Source organism: Clupea harengus, chromosome 7, assembly GCF_900700415.2.
Source record: "Clupea harengus chromosome 7, Ch_v2.0.2, whole genome shotgun sequence".
NCBI lineage: Eukaryota > Metazoa > Chordata > Actinopteri > Clupeiformes > Clupeidae > Clupea > Clupea harengus.
Genome location: NC_045158.1, coordinates 21,134,340 through 21,152,720, shown reverse-complemented (window position 1 = coordinate 21,152,720; position 18,381 = coordinate 21,134,340). Strand labels below are relative to the sequence as shown.

At 45.4% G+C, this 18,381-nt stretch overlaps 1 protein-coding gene across 2 annotated transcripts in view; it reads left to right on the top strand.

The window, feature by feature from the left end:
* The window catches only part of slc15a4 (solute carrier family 15 member 4), a 61,224-nt gene that overhangs the window by 9,091 nt on the left and 33,752 nt on the right, over window positions 1-18,381 (top strand). For both annotated transcript variants that reach the window (XM_031570818.2, XM_031570817.2), the window contains exons 5-7: window positions 1,567-1,638; window positions 9,443-9,623; window positions 16,191-16,349. In XM_031570818.2, the coding sequence (XP_031426678.1) occupies window positions 1,567-1,638; window positions 9,443-9,623; window positions 16,191-16,349 (412 nt within the window). The remainder of the gene's footprint in view (window positions 1-1,566; window positions 1,639-9,442; window positions 9,624-16,190; window positions 16,350-18,381) is intronic.

Here is an 18,381-nt window from a genome sequence, read left to right as displayed (position 1 = left end):
GAGGCTAGAGCTCGTCCTCTCTCTCGCATCAAGCAGAGAGCCCTTGACAGGAGGATGAGTGTATGAGTTATGTACCCGCTGGCAGATCGAAATGAGCCGGACTGCCTTTAATAAAGTGGAAAGGTCAAGCTCTCTTTATGAGCTCTGGGCTTCATAAAAACCTCCACTCTCTTTACCTGTGACGGAGTTACAGCAGCAGCAGCAGCAAGAAAGAGAAACACTTCCCCGTGTCGACGACATGTCCTTTTATCTCGGCTTCTAGATCAGTAATGAGGCACTGCCTTGCTTCAGGGTTTTCAAGTACCTCCATCCTGTGTCTGTCGGTCTGTCTGTCTCTTTGTGTGTGAGTGTTGCCTCTCTACTTTCCCTTTCGAACGAGGCTTTCAGCCACTCTGGCAGGCTTGGCGTCTCTAGCTCCTAAGAGCGTATTTAGTCGTTCCCTTCCATCTCTTGTGTGTTATGTGTTGTGTCTGACTGGCTCCACTCAAGTCAAGAGGCCAGCGAGGAGTTTACACCACCAGTCATTCAGCCAAGCCAAGAGTGCCAGCTCTCTCTTGCCTGTCAGGGAGGGCTGACTGGGACATGAGCTAGAACAGTGAAGGTTAATGTTGTTTTTTGGGGGGGGCAAGCAGGGACCGCCCACAGTGTTTCTACCAATTTTCAAAACCGTTTGATTCCTTGGATCAACGTCAAGTTCACCGGGTTTCATGAAAAGGTTTAAAAATTCTTCACAGGCCACAAATGTTGTCCAACTTTCACCAGATTTGCTACAAAGAAATTTCAGATTTTTGACCACATCCATCAAAATTTTTGCCGACGCTGCCAAAACAGGAAGTAAGATATCAAACTTGTGCGGTGGTGAAAAAATGACATCCTTTGTCTTCCTAACCACTTGTCCTTGACCTTGATGGAAAAAGTCAAGGAAAGATGTGAAGGAGAATTCATGAGTACTTAGGAGAAGAAAAAATGCCGCGGTGCTAAGTCCTCTAAGCAGGCAGCGTAACACTAGGCGATGCCATTTTGCAACGGTGGATGGTATTTATGTGGGCCTTTAAATGTTGTAGCCCCAAGGAAATGTGGGATGGTATTATCTCATTTCCTTTCGTAAAGGATGGTCCAGTGTACCCTATACTAAAGGAGAAAATAAAATAAACACTGAAGCACCTTTCTTGAGCATTAAGCGAATTCGACCAGCTCTTATCATATATGCCACCTAAATACTCTCGGGTCAATTTCACTAATTTAGGAACCTTCCCAAGCAACAAAAAAACAATCCGACCGCAGCCTTTTATAATTGACCACTTGGGGTGCTATGATAAGCAAAAATGCATTTTCCTTAATAACTTTTGATGCCTTGGCCTTTCAAAGGTGGTTGTTACATCTAGTGGTATGCAGCTATATTTGTTGTGTGTTTGTGTCTTTGTGCCTGCGTGTGTGCGCGTTTGTGCTTGTGTGTATGTGCGTGCATGCATTCATGCACCTGTGTGTTGAATGAATGTCTTTACGTGTGTGTGTGTGTGTGTGTGTGTGTGTGTGTTAATGAACGTGTCTGTGTGTGTTTTCCAGATGCAGACCACGTACTACTTGCAGGGGCTGCACCTGAAGATCCCGACAACCAGTAATGGCACCGGCTCACAGGTGAGTGTCCCCTTCAGGAGTGCTGATGTGGAATCAAGTGGTGGGTGGATGGATGGATGGATGGATGGGTGGGTGGATGGATGGATAGATGGATGGGTGGATGGATGAATGGGTGGATGGATAGATGGGTGGGTGGCTGGATGGGTGGATGGATGGGTGGATGGATGGGTGGGTGGGTGGGTGGATGGATAGGTGGGTGGGTGGATGGATGGATGGGTGGATGGGTGGATAGAGTGAGAGGAGAAGCTGTCTTCCTCCTCCCTCTATCCCACTGCATGCATGATGTGTTCCAGCTCTGCTGTTTCTTCCTCCCATGGATATTTGTATTTATTCATCATTTCTCTGCTATTACCTCAGGCTTGGTCTGCAAAACACCTTGACACATAAGTTGGAATGTAAGTGAAATTCCTGTAGACATAAAATATTCAAAGGGATTAATGGACAGGTTATGGAAGGGTTTTTCCTTTTTGCTCTCTTAAAGAGGAGCTTTAAAGTGTCAAAGTGAATATGAAGGTAGATTTCCATGTTCATAACTTTGGATCCCAACATTAATGGTTTTCTGTGACCCCTGTAGGCCCTTGCTGCCCCAGGGTACATAAGGGAACTTGTGTTTCTTCCATTTCTTCCATTTTTTTTTTTCGTTTTTTCTTCTATTTGTTCCCGGACACCAACTAACTAGATACCCTCAAATTGTTTAATAGATGGAGGTCTAAATGGATGTGTTTATGGATGGACAGGAGGATTTATAGATGGCAGAATCGGAGAATGAGTAGGTATTTCTTTGTCAAGTGTCCCCTAATTGTGTGTAGGAGACCAGCGTGGTAAATGATGGTAGGACTGATTACAGCATAAGAAATGTGTAAACAGACCCAAACATCTCCCGCAAGTGGTCTTTTTTTTTTGTTGAAAGATTTGTTTTTGGGCTTTTTATGCCTTTAATTGATAGGTCAGTGATTAGTGGGACAGAAAATGAGAGGGAGAAGAGGTGGGGAGTGGACAGGAGAAATTACACCGGGCCGGATTCGAACCCGTGTTCTCCACGGGCGTCAAGCCCGAATGTGGTCGGGGCTACTGTTTGCGCCACAGTGCCCCCCAAGCCTGACAGTCTTAAGTAGATGTGGACCATGAGGTGGTCTTGTAGGAAAACTCTATAGTGTAGCTTTGTTAGCATATAAATCCACTTTCTGTCCCATTCTAGTTCAAATGTAGGTTTCTCCAGACTGTGATCTCCTGTGACATAGTGCCAAAGTCAAACCTCGTCTTGTGAGACCCAACGTGAACTAGACCGTTCCTTGAGGACCTGCTGGCATCCTCAGTTCCCACACGCTGGTCACTCATCAGCAGTAGTTACTGGTCCTGCTCACCAGCCAGCACATGACTGACCACTTTAATCATCTCCTCTAAACCACCAGGGCATTACGCCAAGAATGTGACCCACTCCTTCAGACTGGATTAAAACAGTGATGCTTTTAGGAACCTGTTTTTCCATTGTGCGTGTGTGTGTGTGTGTGTGTGTGTGTGTGAGTGTGTGTGTGTGTGTGGTGTGCGTGTGTGCGTGCGTGTGTATTTGTGTTGCATGCGTCTCTTGGGATTTGTGCTTTTCCTTGGCGATGCAACTAACTGTGCCAAGCGATCGGCTGGCACTGTTCTATGCCAGCATGTCTGTTACATCTGTTATCTATTCCACTGGCACAGCTAGGGGAGAAGTGTCATTGATTGGCAGCACACCCACAATATGGGCTTTTGTGTCGGTGGCTCTTACCTCTGTGCCCTAAGACCCTTTGCAGGATTAACACACTGCAGTGCAGTCCTTGCATAGCCACCGTGAACATGGAAGTGCAGTGCTTGTTGTCTGTCTGAGGGTTCCTGGATCTCTGAGTGTTCCTCTTGTTAATAATACGCAGGGTTTCCACGGTCATGGAAATCCTGGAAAACTCATGGAATTTGAAAATCCAATTCATTGGAAGCTTTGGAAAAGTCATGGAATTAGATTTTGTCCTTTGCAGGTCTGATTTAATGATGTTATTGTACTCTTTCAATGATAATGTTCCTATGCTGGTCTGATTTAATGATGTTATTGTACTCTTTCAATGATAATGTTTTGTCGTCCAAATGTCTGTAGCGGGATAAAGTTTCCACTTGAATTGACGTGGCCTAACTAGCCTATTAGAAAAGGTTTATTTTCATTCAATAATAATGCCCATCCGGTGGAGTAAAGAATGCGATTCTGTGTACTTGTACGCTCACTGGCCACTTCATTAGGTACACCTTCCTAGTATTGAACCCCCCTTGTCATTAGAAATGCCTTAACTCTTTGTGGCCTATTCAACAAGGTGCTGGAAACATTCCTCAGACACCTTGCCCCTGTTGCCTTTGTGCTTGATTTTTATTCCATATTTGGATTGGAGTTGCTGCTGATTTGTGGGCATCTTCATGATGCTTATCCCCTGTTCCACCACGTCCCAACTATGCTCTATTGGATTAAGATCTGGTGACAGTGGAGGCCATTTGATTATAGTGAACTGATGATATGAGCTTTTTGACATGGTGTGTTATGCTGCTGAAAGTAGCCATGGTCAGCAGCAATACTCAGCTAGGCTGTGGCATATAAATGATGCTCAATTGATGCTCAAAAGGGGCCCAAAGTGGGCCAAGAAATGACCCCTCACACCATATGCCATCAAAGTGAATTTGAACATGATACCAAAACTAGTTGCCTGATAAAACCATATCTAATGTTACAAAGATGAGCAGTTAAACAGGTATACCTAATGAAGTGGTCGGTGAGTAAAGGTAGTATAATGGACATTTCATTAAGGGTCACGAGGTGACAAGTTTAGAAATGTTGTCAATGAAAATGAACATTGTGAGTCATACAGCTTTCACCAGAGTATTGTCAGATGTTTAGTTAATAGTGTGGTTCAACTCCCTCCATCAGTCTGACACCCTCTCACTGCTGCTCTCCATCCAGAGTACCATCCTACGCCTGGTTAGTCTGTCACAATTGATAACACATAATTGAACCTGATGGCAGAGCTATCATGAAAGGATTTCACATAGGATTTAATAGAAATTAGTAATTTTGTGTTTGAGGATAGCTTCAAATAGAAGTGGAGTCGTCGTGTTATAATTATGGTGCTGCTAATGTCACATGACGTGAAATGAAATCACTCCGGGGTGTGTGTTCCCATACGTTCCCATAGGGTACCCGTTGTGTGTGTGTGTGTGTGTGTGTGTGTGTGTGTTCCCATATGTTCCCATGGGGTACCCGTTGTGTGTGTGTGTGTGTGTGTGTGTGTGTGTGTGTGTGTGTTCCCATAGGGTACCTTTTGATGGTTCTGGCTCATGTCTACTATTCAGTACTTGTTAGTCTGTCAATGCCTCTCATAGCCATCATTTTCTGAAGGGCCACGACATGATTGACAAATATTGACTGAAAAGAGAAATGTGCCTGATGTTATTAATTTCCTCACGAATGGAACTAAGTAATGTCCATTCAGCTCCTCTGTTACTATGGAAACCCTTTGTTTTCTGTCTGTCTGTCTGAGGAAGATATCGGCGGTAGAAAGCTAACTTGTAAATGTTACTCTTTCTCTCGGTTCAGCTTAGTGTCAGTGATTCACTGCCGTTGAATTCATTCAAATTATCTCAAACAGCCTTCTGCTAATGTCATCCTGCTAACCTAAATGACAGTCCAGACAGATCTTGTTCTCCAGTTGGCAGTGAGCCAAATTACCCTCTCTGCCGAAATCCATTCAGCCAGACGATTAACCAGACCACGTCATTTCACCTTTTCATTCCAGTCCATCATTTATTTAGTTTCCATTTCATGCTTTTGTGAAAGTCAGCCCGTTGAATTCTCTTTCCTTTCTTCTCGCATTTCCTTAGTTGTCCTTATTCACAGAGCTCACCCATCAAGGTGTCCCTGGGCAGTTTTCATTACACTTACCTGCCCCAAACTTGTGACGGGGCGCTCTCCATGAGGTTGAGGTAGTGATGACCGGCCCAGACCGGGCCTGCAGGAGTGAGTCCATCTACTGGAGAGTAGACGGGAGGGACGCTCTCCATGAGGTTGAGGTTGTGATGACCGGGCCTGCAGGAGTGAGTCCATCTACTGGAGAGTAGACGGGAGGGAACACAGAGTTCAGCTAGTAAAGCTGGCTGATTGCTGGCTGACGGCTTGACACAGTTAGGGGCACTGCCAAAGCACTCCAAAGAGGCAGACACAGTGTCACACACAGTCACGTACACACACACGTATACACACACGGACACACACGGACACACACGGACACACACAGACACACACACACACACACACACACATGCAGGCAATGGAAGGACATATTTCATATTTCACACACTTGTGCCATGAGCAGGCCAGATGCTGGTGATGTGATGAACAGGGATGTGGCGTGTGACCACTGTGTTCTCAAGATGAGGCTTGTTGCTGTGGTGGGGAACGACATCTTTAATAAGAAAGAGGAAGTGATATATACTCGCTCTTTCTCCACCCCACCCCCCTCTCTCTCATGCACACACTCATACACACACACATACAGCAGGCCAGCTTGGGCATAATATTGATGTAGAAAGACATGGTCTACGGAGATGATTTATTTGAAACTTTCACCCTTTTACCCATTTGTTTCAACTTTCAGCAACAGCAACAAACTGTTTTTTTGTGTTTTTATTCAGTGATTGTGAATCTTTGATGTGGCCCATCTATTCTCCCTTTGACACGTTGGCTGACATTTTGTAGTTCCACTGTAAATCATGAATGAGATGTGGTGTATCAGCTTTCCCTTTCAAGCCCCTGCAAGTCAGGGAGCGGCAATGAAACCTTTCTTTATTTATTTGACATCTTTTCTTTTTTATTTATTTATTTAAGCCTTAATTGCTAATCCCTCTCGGAGTCATTAGAGGTTCGCTTTGCCTTGACCCGTGCCAGTCTGCACAAGCAGACACACACACACACACACACACACACACAGATCAGCCAATCGCTCTCACACAGAGCCGTGAAGACCAGGCACGACCCACTCCCTTTATTCAGTGTCCACTGCTCAAGCAAGCAGTCCTCCAGTAGGAGTCACTATTGCAGCGACAGACACACAATCCCCAGCAGGCATCTCCCACTCTCTCGCCTCACAGAGGGCCAGTGTTCTAGAATCAACGAGGGTAGAAAGATTAAAGGGTAAAGCTTAAAGGTCATAGGTGAGCGGGCTTGAGAAATGCCGTTCCACAGAATCTTGTGTCGTGAGGATAGGGGCCTCATGTGACCCTCAAGCAGATGAGCAGGAGGAAGAGGAAGCCACTGCTTTCACTCTCCACCTTCAGCTACAGATACCACAGGTGCAATGAGCAATCGTGTGTGTGTGTGTGTGTGTGTGTGTGTGTGTGTGTGTGTGTGGGGGGGGGGTGTTGTGGGCGATGCTGGTATTCCCCTTGTTGCGGCAGGATTCGTGTGTGTGTTTTTATGGCAGAGTTGAGTGTTAATCAAGTGTTAAATGCATTTAAGCGTGCTGCTCGTCATGAGACTGTGTTTGAGGAGTGCTTGTGGAGTTGTAGCTTCTCACATCTTTCCTGTGATTTATTTAATGGTTCTACTCAAAAGAAAGACACAGTTCCTTTCGACTGGCTAACTTCAGGGCTTGTGTTTAATTAGAGTGTGCTGCTGCTGCTGCATGTTCAGTCAACCACCCGCAGCTGATTAAACTAGCTCCCTTTGATTGGGTTTAATCAAACTATCTAGAAATAGTCCAAATGTGACGTGCGCGCTAGCTTGTCTTTTTTATTCCTTCAGATTCTCAGAAAAAAGTGTTAACGCTTGGCTCCTGGCTACTGTCCAATGATATTTTTGCCTTCGTTTCATAAAACATAAAGAATGTTTTATAAAGAGTCTCCACCTCCCCATTGCTATCTGCATTTCTGTTAGATTTGTGGCTTTAGTGTGCCTGTTTAAGGTGTATTTCTTTCTCTTTCTCACACACACACAGACACACACACCACACACACATACACATACACATACACACACACCACACACACAGAATCTCTCTATGGTGTGTAATGTCTGTCTAATTAAGACTTAGTGCAGGAGACAGGCTTGCTACTGTGTGGCTGCTCTTTCCCTACGGTCTCTTCATAATTTTGGTCTCTTTCCATCTCTTTCTCCGACGCCCCCCACCCCCCCCCTTCTCTATCTCCATCTCTTTTTCTCTCTCTCTCTCTCTCTCTCTCTCTCTCTCTCTCTCTCTCTCTCTCTCTCTCTAGTGTGTGGTGCCCACTGAGGCTCTCAGCTTTGTGAACAGAGAAAGTCTTAATTAGGATCCCTCTCTGTGACTGCTCTGCTGCTGTGTGAGGGAAGGAGCAGGCGAGAGAGAGAGAGAGAGGACAGGGCAAAGAAAAGAGCAGAGAGGAGGAGAGAGCGGTAGCAATAGAGAAAGAAAGAAAGAGGGAGGGAGGGAGGGATGGAGGAAGGAATTGAGCAGGACAAATGTGTGAATTAGCTGTAGGATGATGATATGCAGCGTGACCTTACTTATTCAGTACTAAATTACTGAGAGTGTGGGTGGGTGGGGGGGTGTGTGTTCTGTATGTTTGCCATTGTGTGTGACTGTGTTTGTGTGTGTGTATATTTTGTCAATGTGCATGTCCATTCGCAGCAAGGCTGTTAGGTGGCCTTGCGCTATACAGTCAAGCAGCCAGATACAGCAGCAGTGAGTAGACCGCCCTTGACACTCTCACACTCTGTGCTTGTGCTTCTGCCTTCAGCCTTGGAAGCCACAGTCAGCTCGTGCCCTTTGCTATTGATATTCCCTGGCTTTCAGAGTCCTTCTCGGGCCTTGGCGTGTGTCGCAGTGTCTACTGTCTGGAACTTTCTTTTCTTTTAATTCTGTCGGTCGCGTTCTCTGCCCTCTCAGTCTGGCTGAGGAGTGAGGAAAGGGAGCCAATTAAGTCAAATGTACAAATGAACATGTCACGTGGTGGGACAGGTGAGTGTACAAATCAGTGTGCACAAATAGCCTTCCTGACTCAACTTGGCTGCAGAGTGACGGTACTCGTTACATGGCAACGTTGCTTGGCCGGGTTGGAAGACATTTTTTGGAGGGCGGAGAATGAATAGACATGGAAATGAACGAAAGAAAACACGATCCGGCGTCTTAAAACTCAATTTGTAGTAGAACTGTTGCATGAAGACCGATATGGCACTTGTGTTCGTGGGGTTAGGGCATCCCTACAGCTGTGATTACCTGCAGCGCCAGACCTCCGGCCAAATCACAGCTGTGGGGATATCCTTTACCAGCCCCACTCTCCCTCATGTCATATCACTTAAGTGACACCTGCAAAGTTCTACTGAGTTGTTGTTCTCCATGGAAGAGTTTGAAGAGGGGGTATGGGAAAAAGAAATAGAAGCCTCTGTCTCTGTCTGTTCTATGCATTCATTGTTTCATTCATGTCAAACTAAGAGCTATTCTGCACACTGTCATATCCGCAGTAGGTTATACAAGTGGGGAGTGACCTTGGCCTGCTGTTTTCATTACTGGCCACTTGGGGGCGCTGAAACAAAGGCCAGGAGGTTACTGAAGAAACACACTTGTACTCAACAGGGCTTTATGTTTTTTTTGTTTTTTGTTTTTTTTCTCTGCTATACAAATCCTCTTGAATCCCTGTGGCATTCTCTGGTGTTCTCTCTCTCACACACACACACACACACACACACACACACACACACACACACACACACACACACACTCACAGATTGCTGAATGTAGGTTCTTTTTTTCTTCCCTCTGTGTAGATGACGTTTCGTTTCCCGGCAGCGTGGCTGTCCATGTTCGATGCGGTGTTGATTCTGCTGCTGATCCCTTTGAAGGATAAGGTGGTGGACCCCATGCTGCGCCGCCGCGGCCTCCTGCCCTCCTCGCTCAAGCGCATCGCCGTCGGCATGTTCTTCGTCATGTGCTCCGCCGTTGCTGCCGGTGAGCCACAGAGAAACACACAACACATAAACACATACATACACACATACACACACCTCACACACACACCACATACACACACACCATACACCACATACACACACACCACATATACACACCCACATACCACATACACACACCTCACACACACCACATACACACACACCATACACCACATACACACACACACCACATACACACACCCACACCACATACACACACATACCGCACACACACACACACACACACACACACACACACACCACAAACACACACCAAATAAGCACACACCACATACACATACACCCACACACACACACGCACACACAAGCAACCCCATCTGAAGAGAAAGACATAGTTCTCACTCATGCACATCCTTTCTCGTCCTGCATTTAGGACCTGCAGGTGACCACACAAATACTCATACACACTCTAAAACCCCCAAGCACATCATTCCTTTACAGGTGTACGTTATGTTGGTGAACTGGGGAGATCCGCGCATGTACACACACACACACACACACACACACACACACACACACACACACACACACACACACACACACACACACAGCCGCTCACAGTTAAACACTTAAACTGTTAGCTAAAGTGCATAGCTCTGGGCATGTTTTTTGTCACATATTCTGCTGTCGCTGCAGGGGGACGGGGGCAGAACACACACACACACACACACACACACACACACAAACTTGAACATATTGGAACTCCTCACTGTTGGCCTTGTTCATTGTCATTTGCTTCTCCGTGCCTGCAGGGCTCAGACACACGCACACACACACACGCGCGCACACACACACACAGAGAAAGAGAGACAGATACACACTCTCCCACATGCTTAATCTCTTAACCATGTTAAGCCCTGTCTATCAAGAGCGTCCCTTTTATCATTTTCATCATCATGTGTCCCACACACACACACACACACACACACAAACTTACAGAGAAAGAAACATTCCTCACTCAAGCATGTCATGTCAGGGTGGGTTCTTCATCATCTGCTCTGTGCCGCAGGTGAGTTGGGATGATGCACGTACGTACGCATACACACACTCACACACACACATACGTAAACACACACGTTAACACAAACAGCAAAAGGTTTTTCTTCATCTTGTGTTCTGTTGTCACAGCAATAGAGCAACCGATTACACACACACACACTGCCCGCCCCCACACAAACACACACACATACACAGAAACACACATACACTGAAACGCTCACTATTATCCTCTGAAACACATAGTGACACAGGAGGTGCGCACAGAAATAGACACTCAAAGAAATATATGTAATCATGTTCACATGCACACATACAGATACATGTGCACATATACACACAGAGGAGCCAATCAGAATCACGTGCAGCTCATCCACACACACATACACACACATGATCAAACCGACTCATGCTGTCCTTTGCTGTCACTTCACACTGAATACCCATGTCACATCACCTTCAAAGCAGTAGCTGGGAGGATCGATGTTTAGAGAGTGCAGGTATGCATTTGTGTGTGTGTGTGTGTGCGTGCGTGCGTGCGTGCGTGCGTGCGTGCGTGCGTGCGTGCGTGCGTGCGTTTCAGTTGTTCCCTTCGGAATTATCAATGGCATCCTTTCTTTCAGTTCTGTTCAGTATTCATGCTACCATTGTTCCATCAGTGCCTTTATCTGACAATACTACTTCAGTTCACACCTTTGCTTAACTGTGAAGATGGTGAATACAGTAAGTGGGAGGTGTGTGTGTGTGTGTGTGTGTGTTAGTTACTGCTCATAGGAATTGCAGTTACTGAAAGGGATGTGAAAGGCCTCATTAACACCTAGTTAGATGTAGATGTTGCATGTGTGTTCTGTAAAGTTGTTTGTGTGTGTGTGTTAGAGAGAGAGAGAGAGAGAGAGAGAGAGAGAGAGTCTAATGTGAAGTATTGGTTTCTGTTGTAGGCGTTGTGGAGCCCGCCCCACATGTGTATAAATAGTTAGTCTCCTGTTGCACGTATGACATCAGAACATGTTTGTGAGTGTAGATCACTAGACTCTGGAATGCTGTGTGTGTGTGTGTGTGTGTGTGTGTGTGTGTGTGTGTGTGTGTGTGTGTGTGTGTGTGTGTGTGTGTGTGTGTGTGTGTGTGTGTGTGTGTGTGTGTGTGTGTGTGTGTGTGTGTGTGTGTGTGTGTCTGTGTGTGGCAGAGAGCCAAAGAGATCAGAGAGTAATGACTGCCTAAAGGAATGTGCCGTCCTCGTAAGGTTCAGTTTGATGCTACGCAGACAAACATCCACACACACGCACTGTAGTCATCAATTAACCATAGCCTACCCAAAGCCATGTGCGCTTGCCACATCAACATGTCAACACAGTGGTTCATATGTATCTGTGTGTGGGTTCAAATTCCCTATGCACACTTATGGTTGTGGGTTGCCAAGTGAAGAAACATTGATGTATTACACTGACGCCATTCATGTTCTAACCCTAAATCACCCAGATCTCCCGCATACAAACACATAGACAGATACATATTTATATGCTAGGGTTGCAACTAACAACTATTTTGACTGTCTATCGTTTATTGAAACGAATAATTGACTATTCAGATTATGAATCGCATAATTACTTAATGGCTCTTATCTTTTTAATGTACGTTGTTGACAATTCAATGATCAAGAGAACATTTATTTAAAAATAGAAAATGTTACAGTTCATGTGAAGAAACTTTTTTATATTAACTTCCTAGCTAGCTTGTTAGCTGACTAAGGAGATTAGTCGGTAGATGACTGGTAAAATGGAAAACAATCCGTATATCTGAGAGTAATTAGTGATATCAGGACCTTTACCTGTCCTTGAGTACAGGCATTTTTTTTTTTTAATATATAACCGTTAAAACAGTAAATCAAGTCAATACAACTGACTTGTTAATCAAACTTTTTAATGATGTCAAACAAGTATTTAATGGTTACAAGCTTGGCTTCATTGTATATTCCTGTAGGATGGCCGGCCTCGCGGCAAGGTAAACAGAAATGGAGGCAGTGTCTCAGATGGTTGTTGGTAAATGGCAAAGGTTTTAATGCCGGTTGCAGCAGGCAAACACGCCAGAATGGAGAAAAGAAAAACTAACAAAAACTCCAAAACAATAGAACTCAATAAATAAATAATTCCCTAAACAATTCAGCTTCAACAAGGTAAAAGTAAACTCTCAATTATCCTGAGTTACATAACCAGGTGTAGCACTCCAAACTAAACAATGCACATAGATCCTCTGGAAGGGTTGGAAGTTGTTCCCCTAACTCGTCGCTCCCAAACACTAGTTCTGCGCCGGTATTTGTTTACCCTGGCCTGAACCATTACACATCGCAAATCAATTAACGATCAAATACATATTCCAACTCATTATTCAATCCTTACGTTTCCCTATATAACTACAGACGGGTTTACACACATACAATACTATTATATTACATAGCACTCTAAATCAGTTACCAGTTGTCACATCCCCTCTCATCACACCAACTTGGCCTGTGCACGTCTGACGTGGATGCGCCCAACGTTCAAAGGTCATTGCCGACTTTCTGATCGGGTTGTTCCTCTGTCGCATCTGCTTGCAAGCCACACGCTTTCAGTCCCAGTATGTTTTGGTGGATGTATGTCCAATATGAGGTAGGCCTACTGATCGTGGTTAAGTATGATTGTTGTTTGTGTGCCAATAAACAGTGTCCATGTACCCCGCGCTGTCAACTGTGTATGTTTTGGCCACGGAATGTATTACCCTAGCGGTAACGGGCAGCCGCACCGTTACAATTCCACATGGGGTTTAATTTTGACAACACATTACTTACCTTGAACACCAATGCCTCTTACTGCTCATGTCATGAAATATCTGCAATTGCTTGCTGTGATATTATGCGCAGTGTAAATATATATATAACATATAAATATAAATAACATTATAGCACATTGATGTAGTTAATAAGTAGAAATGTTAAACATAGCCCCCTGCACACTGTTATTGACCAAGCAGAGTCAACACGAGAAGCACACATGATGGCCTCACCAACTAATATCGAAAGTTTAATTTGTTGCCAACTAATTTCACCACTTTTATTTATGTTGATTATTACAGCATTATTTTCTCATAACTTCCCATGTACAGAATAACCGAATAAGGATACTAGTATTGAAATAGTTATACTGCAAATCATCTGAATATTCAATTACGTGTGTGTGTGTGTGTGTGTGTGTGTGTGTGTGTGTGTTGCTATTTAATCTGAGACTGGAGGTTCATTTCGGTGTTTGTGTTGTCTGTTTGTTTACCTATTGACAGGCCAGGCATGGATGCTCAAACTCTGACTAGGACCCCCCCCAATGACCTCTGTGTGTGTGTGTCTGTCTGTGTGTGTGGTGTGTGTGTGTGTGTGTGTGTGTGTGTGTGTGTGTGTGTGTTGTCTGTGTTGCTTTCTGTGTGTTTGTTTGTGGGTGGGTGTGGATGTATGTGAACGATCGTTCTGCGAAGTTGCAATTGCAGCCTGCACAATGGTAGACATTATCTATTCATGTTGAATTTAGTTGTGCAACCCTACATCCAAATGCCCACCCCAGGGTGACATCCTGGTAACAGTTGGGGACGGCATTATTATTTTATCAGCCTAGGTGTATATTTTATAGACTTTTATTGACAGCTCTCTGTTGTACCTCAGTTTACACAAAGACTTTAAACAAAGCTGTTATATTCGGGTACAAAGGAGTAATATCTAGGACTTTCAGAAAGCAAAAAAATCACACAGTAACTTGTAATATATTTGAAGACAATACTGCTGGCTCAAATGAAGATGATCCTCATGGCTGTTTAATCAACATCAAATTCAGTATATGTAATGATAATGCTAGACCACATAATAGTGTTCCAGTACTAATAGTTTAATGCTAGCCCACAATAACCTTTAAATATCCTATTTTTGATCATATCGACCCGGAGTAAGGATGACGTAGACATGGCTTATTTCTTCCATGCCTATATTTGGGGTGGCTGTCATGTTTTGACGTTGCAGCACACCAGTCACTTTAATCACGCATCCACATATTTCGCATTCAGTTTTTGTCCAAAGTTGAAGTTTGCCACAACTGTTGGAGCATCTGGAAACTGCACGTGATCTTCCCCATTTCCTAGGCATTGTTGTCGAGAGTAACTTTACGCATGCATATTGTCGGGAGAAGCTACCTCAGTAATGGCGACTTGTCTACTTCCAGTACTTTGCCTTCACAACTGAAACCCTGGTTTATAGGAATAATTCCCCCATCTCTTTCCGTTTATATTGTTGTCTGTTTTGTGTGAGAGCAGTGAGTGCCTATGCTTTTTTGTAAACAAGCACTTCTGTGTTTGTTTCTTTGATAGAAAGAGAGAAGGGGGTGTGTGTTTGTGAGTGTACAATATAACTCTTCTTTAATCATAACATGCCCAGCGGGTGGCAGGTGGGGTCATTGGAAGGCCACCTGTAGTCAGCCTGAGGGTAGGACTGTGCCAGGCAGCAGCGCTGTGCCTGCTGTACCCACCGTACCCACTCAAGTGCCAATACCATTGCCCTCTGTCATCACACTCTTCTCTGACCCTGTGTGTGTGCGCTTAGGTGTATGTGTGTGTCTTTGCTTGGGTGTGTGTGTCTGTTCTTATGGGTGTGTGTGTGTGCTTGAGTGTGTGTGTGTGTGTCTGCTCTTGGGTATATTTGTGTGCGTGTGTGTGTGTGTGTGTGTGTGTGTGCGTGTGGGTGTGCGCGTGCCTGTGCGTGCGTGTGCGCGTTCATGTCTGTGTGTGTTGGTTACACATCCTCAATGGGTATAAAAAACCCATCCGAAAGTAGACATGTGGGTTTTCTTATCCGACTGGAATGCACATGATTTAATTTTCATAAAAAAAAACAGTACAGTGTAGTCAAAACCAATCCTGAACATGCCCTTGAAAAACTAGACTTGCTCTGACATGCCCTCCGACTGCCCTGTGGACAGGGCACTCCTCCAGTAAGTCCTGACCTTTCCAAAAGGTCACGGAGATCTCCACCTGACCATGCTGGGGCTGCAGCCCAGTAGGGAGTAGTGGGTGGTCCGAGGGCGACACCTGATGGTTCAAAAGCAGCCCTTTCACTTCTCCTTTTGGCTTTTGTTTCGTGCACATGATGTTCCTCTCCGGTTTCTCTTCCTCAGTTATTCTTCTTCCAGGGCTTTCTTTTCAGATTCCAAAAAAAAAAAAGAAACAGGGAAAGCCGGGTACACACACATAAACGAGTGTATAAACAGACAGACGCACACACACGGTTCTCACAAACACCCATACACACACACGGTTCTCAAACACACACACCCATACACACACACACACGGTTCTCACACACACACATACACACACAAACACACACACACACGGTTCTCACACACACCCACAGACACACACGGTTCTCACACACACCCACACACACACGGTTCTCACACACCCACACACACACACACGGTTCTCACACACACCCATACACACACGCGCGGATCTAACCATCTCTCTGCTCCTTCACTGGCAGGTATCCTGGAGACCATGCGCCTGGACATCATAAAGAGCCGCGGCACCATCGACCAGGTGTTTGGCCACGACACCTACTACGCCGCCGACCTGCCCATCTGGTGGCAGGTGCCCCAGTACGTCCTCATCGGCATCAGCGAGATCTTCGCCAGCATCGCCGGTGAGAGAGGGAGACAGGGCATCAGAAACAGGGGGGGGGGGGTGAAGGGGCAACAGACTGGCAGGGCAGGCGTCACTGGGGGGTGGGGGGGGGGTGATTGGGTAGAAAGGACACTAGCTGCTAAATGCTAACCAGCATCAGGGTGTCAAATCAGGGAGGAACAGACTCTCAGAGGCATGCTTCTGCTGCTGTCGAAGAGAAACTGCAGCACGTTTGTTTTTTTGTTGAGGTTAAGATGGGGACTGCATTTGTAATCAAAGAACTCTAAGTGGCTTGTCACTGCTGTTTGATGAGGGACACCAAAATATGTACATACATTTCCCTGCGTGCGTGTGTGTGTGTGTATGCGTGTCAATGTTAGACCGGATCTTGATTTAGCTTTTTTTTTTTAAATTTGTTTGTATGAATGTATGTCTGTTTTTGTATTAGTGTATGATTATGTGTGTGTGTGTATGATTATGTATGTGTGTGTATGATTATGTGTGTGCGTGTGTGTGTGTGTGTCTGTCTGTCTGTCTGTCTGTCTGTCTGTCTGTCTGTCTGTCTCTCTCTCTCGTGTCATTCGAGGAAGTGTTTGGAAGTGTTTTTTGCTTACCTTCATGGAGGTTGACAATGTTGTTAGAGGTTGCTGTTGATTCTCACCTGCTGCCGCTTCAGGGAGGGCCTCCAAGGCACCATAAACCCCGTACCGTTGCTTTTCAGGTGTGTGTGTGTGTGTGTGTGTGTGTGTGTGTGTGTGTGTGTGTGTGTGTGTGTGTGTGTGTGTGTGTGTGTGTGTGTGTGTGTGTGTGTGTGTGTGTGTGTGTGTGTGTGTGTGTGTGTGTGTGTGTGTGTGTTGCACTATGACACTCCAGCACCGAGGTCAGTGCAGGAGCAGCCCCCTCAGACAGTCATCCTGGCCAGTAGAGATCCACTCCTGAGAGCGAGGTCAAGATCCCAGCTCCCACACAAGCACACTTACAAAATACACATGCAGACACTCACACACACTCTCACACACAAGTACTCACACACACACACACACACACACACTCTCACACACAAGGTCAGTGTTAGACTGCAGCACCTGGGACACAAATGGAAGTGTATGGGGTGTGAATTTTGCCCAGAGCCGGTTGGCAGATGGATGTGTATTTTGTTTGTGTGTGTTTTTCTGAGGGACTGAGGGAGAGTTCCAGTGAAGGTGAAGAGACACACACTCACCTGAGACAGCCCATTAGAATGAGAAGGGTGTGTTTGTGTGTGTGTACTTGTTTGGCTGAGAGGTGGTGTGTGTGTGTGTGTGTGTGTGTGTGTGTGTGTGTGTGTGTGTGTGTTGGGGGTGTTGCTGGACATGCATGCGTAATCCCTCCTAACCATCAGCTCTGTGTAGAACATGCCTGCAGAGCAGTGATCTGCATTTGCCATCTGCTTCTGTTTGCTGGGGTGTCAGTGTTTGTTAAACAGGTCACTGACGAGCCTGTTCTCCACTGTTAACACATCTGTCTATTTATCACGACCCATCACACATACTTCTCTCTCTCTCTCCCTCTGTGTCTTTATCTCTCTCTCTCTCTCTCTCTCTCTCTCTCTCTCTCTCTCTCTCAATCTCTCAATCTCAAGGTGAACTCCTTGAGCTGTGTTTTCTCTCTGTTGAACCTGCAACCTTGATGTTTCACACCGGGAACATTTTTTGAGTGAAGTTATTACATTCTTGGGTTGCTCACTTTCACAAGTGGAGTTGTCCTCACGCACCTCTAATTTTGGCGTGGAGGTCAGGCCTGGGCCAGACACACACACACACACACACACACACGCAGGCTTCAGCTGCTTGGTTAGATCACTTCCCCCAACACTGTGGCGTGGCCCTCTCACGGACGTGCTGACTGACAAATGACTTTGTGCAGCCAGAATCCCAGAAATGAATAAAAACAAATACAATATCACACCAAACATTTATATATTATGATCATTTATGAACTACCCGGCTAAACCAGACCAACTATATGAGCATAGGGCACTCAACCATTCTGTGAGCGCTAACGCAGGAAAG